Here is a 9,748-nt window from a genome sequence, read left to right as displayed (position 1 = left end):
GTGGCCCTATACGGATAGAACCAACCTATTAGCCGCAGCCCCTGTATGACAGCGGACACTGAGCTCCTGGCTGGCTTCATGTAGGAGAGCTGCCAGTTCCCAGAGCGCCTCTTCGATCGGTTACAGAAGGGGGGGTGCATTCTCAAGGGGTTAAGTTGCCTGTGTGGCTATAGGAGCATGACACCAGGGGGTGCCACTCCCACAAGTGGGACTGCACCGGGGTGCCTGGCTCCCAGAACAGCGCTTGGGTCCGCGAAGGTGGCTGTGGGACCCTGTCGTGGTGGAGGGTGGGGCTGGGTGGGCTCCAGCACGTGCAGGGCCTTGTCGAACGGAAAGCGGCCCTTGGTCCGGTCCTGTCGCTGCGCTGCCGGCTTCCTCCTCCCCCATGTCGCCATGGGGTCACCATTGGGAAAGCGCCGTCCCTCGCTGGGGCAAAGCACGGCGTCCGCAGAGTGCAGGGGGGCGTGGGAGAGCCCCGTCTCCCAGGCATCCCTGCAGGGCTGGAGCTGTTCGGAGAATGAGGTTTGAGCCCCTTGTGGAGTCATGGGTGGGGATCCCCCAGCGTACCGGGCAGGGGGATGTGTGTACCCACGGCTGCCTGGGTAGGGCTAGTACTCCTGCGGCCCAGCCAGCCCTGGAGCACGTCTGCTGGGCTCATGTCCTGCCCCACGGGAGTGCCCCTGCTGGGAGCCCCTGCCCTGGCTCTCGGGCTCCATTGCACAGGGCCGTTGTATCTGGGTCTGCGTGCCCTGCTGCAGCCTGGGGAGTTGTTGCACAGGCAGGGTTCGGACCAATTGGGTGGGGTGACCATCTCTTCCTGCCCCACCCCGGCACTGACTGCCAGGCCTCCACTCTGCCCGAGCTGGCACAGAATGGGAGCTGCCCCGCTGCCGATTCCACCCGGGAGCTGGCACGGGCAGCGTGTGCGGGAAGGTGGGGGAGCTGCGGCCTTGCACCTGTGACGCGGACTGTGTAAATATCGGCCCGGCGGAGCATGATCTCCGTGGGGAACGGCTCTGCTGCGGGGAGGGGATTTGGGGCGATGCAGGGAGCAGCAGGTCGGATCTGCGGGGCTCCAGGGGAGTGGGTCGGATCTTGCGGCACGGTCTGAGCTGGGGGATGGCGTGCAGGGGATAGACAGCATGGGACAGGATTGGGCTGAGTGATGTTACTGGCGCTGGCCCTCAGGGCACGCACCGTGGCCCCATCTATAACGCAGAGCCTGGCTGAGGCTAGTGAAAACGGCTCCTCCTTAGCACGCATTCCTTCTCCCCCTCCAGATTCCGGCCGCCACAGGTAATTGCTGAGATGTCACGCTAACGACCGCTTGCTCATCCGGCGAACGCAGGCGCCGGGCTGCTATTTTGGGTAAAACCTCTGGGGCTGAAAATTGCCGTCTTAATTGACGTGAATGAGCCAGCTGGCGGAGGGGACAGCGTGGGGGGGGTGGAGCCTCAGCTTGGGGACAGATGCGGGGGGGGGGGAGGAGGGGCTCGTTACCTTCATCCTGGCCCAGGGGCTGGTCACCGGTGGCGTGGCCCCGTTGCAGGCAGAGGGAGCGGTCTGCCTTTGGCTTGGAAGAGCGCAAAGTTAGGCTGGGAGCCTTCTCTCCCTGTTGGTAGTGAAGGGCTATCGGCTCCTGGGAACAGCAGCTCTGTAGGAGGGCGACAGGGTCTTCGGGGGCGGCCCCAGGGATGTGCTGTCTGCCCAGGGACTGGGGGGGTCTGGGACCCCATTTCTAAGAGCACTGCGCTGAAGGGAAGCAGGTCGACTGGCCAGGAGAGGGGGTCACCGCCCTGCTTGGCTGGCGGTGGCCAGGAGATGGAGGGACTGGGGCAGCTGGAAGATTGAAGAAGATACGGGCGACCTGCTATGTTGATTGAGAGGGGTTGGGGCGGGGGGGTCCCCCAGAGATTTGGCCCTGCTTGGGGGAGCCGGAGTCCGGCTGCCTGCATGTCAGAGGCCCTAGTACGATTGTCCTCCCTTTTCCTCGCCTCTCGTCAGCCCGGCCTGGGTGGGTCTATACGGTGTAGGAGGAAGGTGCAGATGAAGTCAGCCCCCAGGGGGAGCTGGCTGGGCCAGGATTCTCCGAGGCCTCCTGGGCGCAAGGGGAGCTGGCAGCATGTTGGCCCTGGGGATGGCTGAGTTTTGAAATCACCAGCCCCACCTCCTCGGGCTCTGTGCCCGGCCCGCTGGCATCGGCCTGTCCTTAGTCATCGCCTCGACTCCCTGGGGAGGAGGATGAAGACCCGTGGGTGCCTCATCCCGCTGGATGCTGTAGTGGTGGGATGAGGAAGAGCTGCCACCCCCTGTAGTATTGTAGGTGGTGGGGCAGTATAGTCTGGTGGTTAGAGCAAGGGGCTGTGACTCCAGAAACGTGCGTTTAATTCCTGGCTCTGCATGACTGTGGGAAGTTACATTCGAAGCTTTCCGGGGCAGAAGCCACGTTTTGCTGTGTGCAGCACCGGGCACACGGGGGCCTCATTCCTGACAGCAGTGCCTAGCGCCTCCAGTAAAGCTCCCCCTTTTCCCCTCCCCCTTGCCCCGGCATATCACCCCCTCTCTGCAGATGGGCGGCTCTGGGCCTGCGCAGCACAGCTAGGACGTGGTGGGGGCTGGCATATAAACACAGGGCTGGCCGTCAAAAACTCGTAACCCCACCTCCTGCCACTGACCTGCTGGGTGACCAGGGGCAAGCCATGTCCCTGTTCCGTGCCTCAGTTTCCCCATCTGTAAAGGGGAGAAATTCACAGGGGGAGCTGTCTGTGGAGCATTTGGAGAATGGCAAGTGTTCGATGTCTTTCTGTCTACTCCAGTAGCACCTAAGCGCAGCACCTAGCCCCAGCGCAGATCAGGGCCGCGTTGTGCGAGGTGGTGTACGTACACCGAGTAGAAGAAAAGCTCCTGCCCCAAAGACCTTGCAGTCTAAGTAGGCAAGACAGGTAAAGACTGGGAGAGAAGTATGACCCTGATTTTTACAGGCAGGGAAACTGAGGCAGAACCAAAGTGACTTGCCCAGGGCCACGCAGGGCATCTGTGGCAGGGCTGGGGCCTGAACCCAGATCTCCTGAGTGCCAATGCAGGGGCCTTAGACACAAGCCCACCCTTCCTAAGTCAATATGGCTGCTTGAATTTCGCTCTGACCCAGGGTTGTGGCTCTCTCCGGTTTAGACCATTCTGCGGCGGTGGCTGAATGCGGAGCCGCAGGTGAGGGACACGTGGGCCCGTGCGAGGGGGGCTAGTGCCTAGCGGCAGATGGGAGAGACGCTCCTTGCAGCTGAGTTGCAATTTCCGCTCTGCAGGTGATTGTGTTTACAGCAACCTCGCAGCTGCCAGGGCCTGATAACGGGGCTCTGCTAATCGGCAGCAGCCAGGGAGCGGACGGGAGGGCCCAGGGGGTGCCAGCTCCTCTGCCAGTTGCCTTGGGCAGAATCAGGGCAGCTGTGACTGACGTCGAGACCTCCCCGGGGGAAGGTGGGTGCCTGGGAGTGATTGGGCCCATCTGTGCGGTCCTGCCGGTGACCCCGACCCAGGGCTAGAGAGACCCTTTAGAACAGCCGTGCTGGGTCGGACCGATGGTCCATCTGGCCTGGGATCCTGTCTCCGAACTTGGCCAGGTGCTGGAGAGTTCGGGATCCTTCCCTGGGATCTGCCCCAGCCTAGGGGCACATCGGCATTGAATTACACCCCAGCTACCCCCCTCCGTGAGTGACACAGGGACATGTGGGGGAGGGGGCGTGGGTCAGGGTCGTAAATGACTCTAGTGCCAGCCGGAGGGGCTGCCTTGTCCCCTCTGGATTCGGGAGCCCCCTCTAGCCGGAGAGTAGGTGCCGTGTGGGCAGTGACGGAGCAGCCTTCCCCCATGTGCTGCCCTCTGCCGGTGCCCCTTGGCCCCAGGCTCAGCACACAGGTAAGGACTGAACCGGGGGGCGTTCATGCCAGTGGCGGTGTTGTGGGCACCTGCCCACTGGACAGGAAACCGCCAGCTCCTTTCACAGAGATTGTGATGGGCCCCGTGTCTGGTTCCTTCCAACCAGGACCCGGCCACCTAAGGGTGAGGACACTCCGAATCCCATCGCAGATCCAGGCAGGGGCGGCCGGCGGCTGGTTCCGGGGCTGTCCGGGTTTGGTCTGCGGCTCCCTGAGCCCAGTTAGGCCTGGGTGAATGGGGGCGGCTGGGCCAGGAGCCGGCACATCTCTGAACCAGCGAAAGGGACATTGGTTCCACCTGTGCCAGCCAGGATGGGACATGGAGCCCATTGCTGGGTATCTCCCTGCTCTCCAGAGGGGAGGGGGGAGCGAGGGAGATATACCCCTGGGGGGGGGGACTGTGCCCCCTCCTGCAGAGAGAACCTCCTGACTCCCCTCCCTGCTCTGCCTTCAGCTTCCCTGCCCTTCATCATCCTCACTCTGGTGAACTCTCCGTACGAGCGTGGATTCTACTGCAACGATGACTCCATCCGCTACCCCTACAGGCCAGACACCATCACCCACGGGCTCATGGCGGGGGTCACCATCACCTGCACCGTCCTCATTGTAAGGAAACCTGGGGGGCTCCCCCTTTCATTTCCCCCCCCCCTTCCTGAGCACCCTCTTAGACGGCCTTGCTCCACCCCATCCCGGAACACCACAACCTGGACAGCAGATCCCTTAGCTGACTCCCGCACCGACCAGCCGGCCCTGCCGGGGCTCAAAGGGCATCTCTGGTCCCATTGATCTGACTGTGCGGCCGGCTCCCTGTGGGGAGAGGCTAGGACAGGGATAACTCTCAGAGCCTCTCTGTCCCCTGCTGGGAGCTTCCCCCAGAGCCAGCAGCTCCCTTCACCACCACCCCGCAGCAATACGCTGCTGGGAGCAGCCTCTCTGCAGCCGTGCTCCTGGCCGCTCCAGCTGGGTTTGGCTCTGCCGTCCTTGCCGCCCAGGTCTTGGAGAGCAGAGCCGGCCCTGGCTCCTCTCGGGCGGCCGCTCACTGCCTCTCCCTTGGCTTCCGCAGATCTCCGCAGGCGAGGCCTACCTGGTGTACGCTGAGCAACTCCACTCCAAGTCCGAGTACAACAACTACCTCGCCGCCCTCTACAAGGTACTGGGGACGTTCCTCTTCGGCGGGGCCGTCAGCCAGTCCCTGACCGACCTGGCCAAGTACATGATCGGCCGGCTCCGGCCCAACTTCTTGGACGTCTGCGACCCGGACTGGTCCAAGGTGAACTGCTCCGTCTACAAGCAGCTGGAGAACGTGTGCCGGGGGGATGCCAGGAACATCACCGAGTCCAGGTGACACAAGGGGCTTCACGGGGGGGGAACCTTCTCACGGGTGCTGGGGGTGGGGGAGGGCGGCTTGAGACCAGCCCAGAACCTGAGAAACACCCCACCAGACTGAGATCCACCGTGTGCTGCCACCTCCCGGTGGGGAGCGCTGGAGGGGAGAGAGGCTGGGCAAGGAGCCATGGACCTTCCTGGCCGCTGGATGACGGACCAATGGCAGCTGCGGACCTGGGAAGGGATCCCCCATCAGGCTGGGGAAGCAGCTCGCTGAGGCTATGTGAGGTGGGAGGGCGGAGTCGGAAGGAGCGTGTGGAGGTGGAGGGAAAGCGTGGCTGGGCCTCATGCTCCAGGGACCTACCCACGGGATTGGAGAGTGTGAGAGATGCCTGAGGGGAGCGAGAGGTGTCCCGTGGGCTTATTTGAGGGCAGGGTGGAGGGAGTGGGGGTCTCTCATCCTGATCCTGGTCTTTGTTCTTCCAGGTTATCCTTCTATTCCGGACACTCCTCCTTTGGGATGTACTGTATGGTGTTCCTGGCAGTGAGTAGCGCTCTCTGGGTGTGCGTGCGCTGTGTCGCAGCAGAGAAAGGGGGGAGTGGGGTCTAGTGGGTAGAGCCGGGGGGGGGGGTGGGGGTTGGGACTCCTGGGTTCTATTCCTAGCTCTGGGGGGAGGTGTGGTCCAGTGGGTAGAGCCGGGGGGGTCAGGACTCCTGGGTTCTATTCCCAGTTGTGCCCCTGATTGTGTGAACTTGGCTTAATCCCTTTGCCTGTCTGAGCTGCAGCGCCCCCACCCACCTGCGGGGGGCAGAATCGAGCGGTATGGCCACCACCGCCCTTGCCCCTGCTAGCGGGGTCGTGCTGCCCCACTTGTTTTTGGGCCCCTGCGCATGGTCCATGTGGCGATCCCGGGGTGGGAACGTCTGGGTGAAGCGACCCTGCTGGCACTGGGCTGGGGGCCGCGCCGGGGCGACTGACTGACCGTCCCTTCTCTCCCCAGCTGTATGTCCAGGCCCGGCTGATCGGGAAGTGGGCCCGGCTGCTGCGCCCCACAATCCAGTTCTTCCTGATCGCCTTCGCCATCTTCGTGGGCTATACCCGGGTCTCCGACTACAAGCACCACTGGAGTGATGTGCTGGTGGGGCTCCTCCAGGGGGCGCTCATTGCCATCCTCATCGTAAGCGCACGGGGGGGGCATCCCCACCCCTCCCTCCATGCTCACTGTGGGCTCTCTGGCTCTGCCTTGTGCACCGCCTGCTGGCGGATGGATCCTAGCACCCCCCCTTCTCCCCAACCTTGCAGCCCTGTGCCCACCCCCCGTCCTCACAATCTTGCACGCCCGGCAGCTTTGCGCTGGGTGGTGGTTTCGACCTCACCCAGCCCAGAAACGGGGCGTCTCGATTCAGCCTCCTCCCTCTGTATCGGCCTTGCCCAAATCCAGGTAACTGCCGGTGCCTGATGCTTGAGGAAGGCGACCCACCCGCTCTGCCATCGCATTAGCACCTGGTCTGTTGTGTCCCGCTCCGCCGATCGCCCCAGGGGTCAGCGGGAACGACCGGGTTGGCTTATCCCCGGTCTCAGCAGCAGCACAAGCTCTGAATTCCTACCCAGGGCTCTGACTCCTGCTCGCCCCAGTTCAGAGTCTCAGGTGCTGCTTAGTTCCTCCTTAGCGGCCTCTGCTGGGAGCCGACAGGCTAAGCCAGCAGCAGCTGTTTGGGATGCTCTACGACATTGCTTCACACCCTCCTCCTCCCTCGCCCTGTGCAGCAGAGCAGTGCGTCACGGTCCCCAAGCACAAGGAGTCAGGACTCCTGGGCTCTGTTCCCAGTTCTGCCACTGACTCGCTGCGTGACCTTGGGCAAGTCACTCAGACCAAAACTTTATCGAGGCTGCTGGATGCAGCCAGGCCCCATGGCCCGGATCTCCCTGAGCTCTGGCCTGGCAGCTGGATCCACTGAGAGATGTTCCCTCGATGGAATTATCCCCTAAAGCCTCGTTCTTTTCTCTTCTTTCTTCCTCCCCCCCCAGGTCCGCTATGTCTCTGACTTCTTCAAGCAGCGTCCGCCTCTCCAGTGTGAGAAGGACCCGGAGCACAAGCCCAGCTTACCACTGACCAGGAGCGAGCCCGATCACAACCACTACAGCTATCCGGGAGCACCCTGAGCTGTGGGAGCTGGGGGGGCAGTGCTGCTGGACAGCTGATGGCAGATCCCAGGCCCCACCAGGCTGCTTGCCAGGGCTTTGGGGTGGGGAACTGGGAAGAGCAGCTTATCTCGTTAATTGGTTCCACGGCTAATGAGTTCCTTATTACTGCATGGCGCCATGGCACCCGAGGGACCCCCCCCCCAGGGGGAACCAAGCAAAGACTTTTAACGCTTATATGGAGCACTGTGCGGTGGCCGATGCCAGATAAACCAGCCCTCCTGCCTCTCAGGTCCAGGGGCTTGGATCCCTCCATGAGTGGGTGGGTGGGTGCGTCTCATGCTTCTGAGGGTGGCTTTCCAGCCCTCTGTGTGGAAGAGGCACAGGGGTGGGACTGCTTGTGAAGCGAAGAGTAAACTCCATGTGAAGCCTGAGGTGGTGTGGTGTGCTGAGAGCATCAAATTATATTCGCGTTGATGACTCCGGATCCTCGCTGGGACAAAACCTGGAGGCCGATGCCACTGGAACATTGCCGGGCTAACGATTTGAGCCCGAGTTCTTCTCTGCAGCTTGATCACCTTAAAATATTCCCAATAACCAGCAGCCGATGCAAATGATCGATGCCTGGGGAGGGTCTGCGCCCGTCACCCCTGACCCCGCCGTGCTGGAGTGAACTGCCACCTGAGTTTGTGACGTGCCCTGGATGCTCCGTAGGAAACTCTGCAGCCGTCTCAGCTGATTTTCCCCCCCAATTAAAGAATCTTCTGTGGTAAAGGAACTAAATTGCAGTCTGGAGACGGACACGGATTCTGGCCCTTTGAGAGAGCCCGTTACCTGGTCCAGCTCCTGCTAACAACCTCGCCTCCACCACACCGCTGCCTCTGACACCGAGGATACTTGGGCCTCCTTTTAAACGACATAAATTTTCATGACCATGCGTTTTTTGTATTCCGTGTGTTTTTTTTATTTTTAAATTAGATCATCCTGAAAGAATGGCAGTGTCAGGTCTATTCTTTTAATCCACAGATGTTTGTGGCCTCGAAATACATAGGTTTAAATGTTTTGTTTTTTTGTTTTTAAAAACGGGGGATTTTTATGAAACCCCAAATTAATAGAAACGTTTGCCTCAAATTATAGATTTTTAACATTTCAGTGGGAATGGGTTTTGGGTTCTTAACATCGATACCCTCCCCCCATCCCTTTCTTTGCTGGCTTTGCCAGGCAAGCCCCAGGAAACTGGGCTAGGCTATATGAAAACGACTAGAAACAAGAGTGAGTGAAACCGACCAGTTCTGCCTTTCAGCAGATCCTAGAGGAGTGACATGCGAAAGGAAAACAATCGGGAGGAGTGATGGAAAGCGAACACGGGTCCTGCGGTTGGCTCTGTGTTATGTGCTAGCGGCTCGGATTGCACAATTCATGCCTCAGATCCTGTAAATTTCATTCGCTCTCTGTATATCCATTTTCTTTTTTTTAATTAGGATTTTTAACCTGGCTGCCCTTTTAAACAGGAGGTGGACCAATGGGGAAACTGCCACCGTCACTGAGCGGAAGCATGGTCCAGGGGCTAGTGCCCTAGTCTGAGATTTAGACCTGAGTTAAATTCCCTGCTCTGCAACTGACTTCCTGTGTGGCCTTGTCAAGTTACTTAGCCTCTCTGGACTTCCATCTGTACAATGGCAATAATAGTACTAGCCTCCCTCACAGGGGGTGTTGTGGGGACCAATCCATTAAAAATGGTGAGGTGCTCAGATACTGCAGTGATGGGGGATCATATACCTAAGAGAGATCAGGAAAGTTTACCAGGTTTCTAGATGTCTGTTAACTTCTTGTGCCTTAAAAGTTGCTAGAGCAAAGAAGTGCCGTAGGCCCTTTGCTAGACAGAGGTGGTAACCATTCAAGTTTCTTGGCTCTGTGTAACGGGACCAGGGTAGGATTATTATTTTATATCGACATTAAAAACTGCCTAAAAGCTCGCTGAATGAGAACTGTTTTTCTTGCATTCCCCTGTAAGCCAGAGCTGAGTGTGACTCTTTCCCTTTGGCATCCACGGAAAAAAAATCTGTCCAAAAGCTGTGGTCGGGGACGGAAAGTAGGGCTTGCTGTCGGGTTTCTGAGTGTGTTGTAATTGGCAAGGCAATTGGTGGTTTAGAAACAGAAGGGGGGGATAGGATGGACACTTGGAAGAGCTTTGAAATGGCATACAACATAGGGCAACAAGCATAAAAATGCTCCTCAGATGATAACCTTGGAGTGGTGGAAAGCAGCGCTGAGTAATGGTTAGTGCACTGGGGAGTCGAGAAACCAGTTCAATTCCCAGCCCTGCCACTGATTTGCCGTGTTACCATG

General features: G+C 59.7%; 1 protein-coding gene across 1 annotated transcript; it reads left to right on the top strand.

The window, feature by feature from the left end:
* Nucleotides 1-3,262: 3,262 nt before the first annotated feature.
* LOC112123832 (phospholipid phosphatase 2) lies at nucleotides 3,263-9,375 on the top strand. Its single transcript, XM_024222417.3, has 6 exons — nucleotides 3,263-3,302; nucleotides 4,385-4,536; nucleotides 4,994-5,271; nucleotides 5,743-5,800; nucleotides 6,258-6,434; nucleotides 7,286-9,375. Exons 2-6 carry the CDS (start codon nucleotides 4,501-4,503, stop codon nucleotides 7,418-7,420), a joined length of 684 nt encoding a protein of 227 aa, XP_024078185.1. The 5' UTR covers nucleotides 3,263-3,302; nucleotides 4,385-4,500; the 3' UTR covers nucleotides 7,421-9,375.
* The last annotated feature ends 373 nt before the right edge of the window (nucleotides 9,376-9,748 follow it).

The sequence above is a fragment of the Terrapene carolina genome, unplaced genomic scaffold (genome assembly GCF_002925995.2).
Source record: "Terrapene carolina triunguis isolate 2854851 unplaced genomic scaffold, T_m_triunguis-2.0 Scaffold30679, whole genome shotgun sequence".
Taxonomy (NCBI): domain Eukaryota; kingdom Metazoa; phylum Chordata; order Testudines; family Emydidae; genus Terrapene; species Terrapene triunguis.
The sequence above is the reverse complement of the archived record's forward strand: the minus strand, read 5'-3'. Positions and strand labels throughout refer to the sequence as shown.

Coding starts and splice junctions, on each gene's coding strand:
- LOC112123832 (XM_024222417.3), top strand. CDS start 4,501: ATGGCGGGGGTCACCATCACCTGCACCGTCCTCATT. Junction 5,801..6,257: donor ACTGTATGGTGTTCCTGGCA/GTGAGTAGCGCT, acceptor TTCTCTCCCCAG/CTGTATGTCCAGGCCCGGCT. Junction 6,435..7,285: donor CGCTCATTGCCATCCTCATC/GTAAGCGCACGG, acceptor CTCCCCCCCCAG/GTCCGCTATGTCTCTGACTT.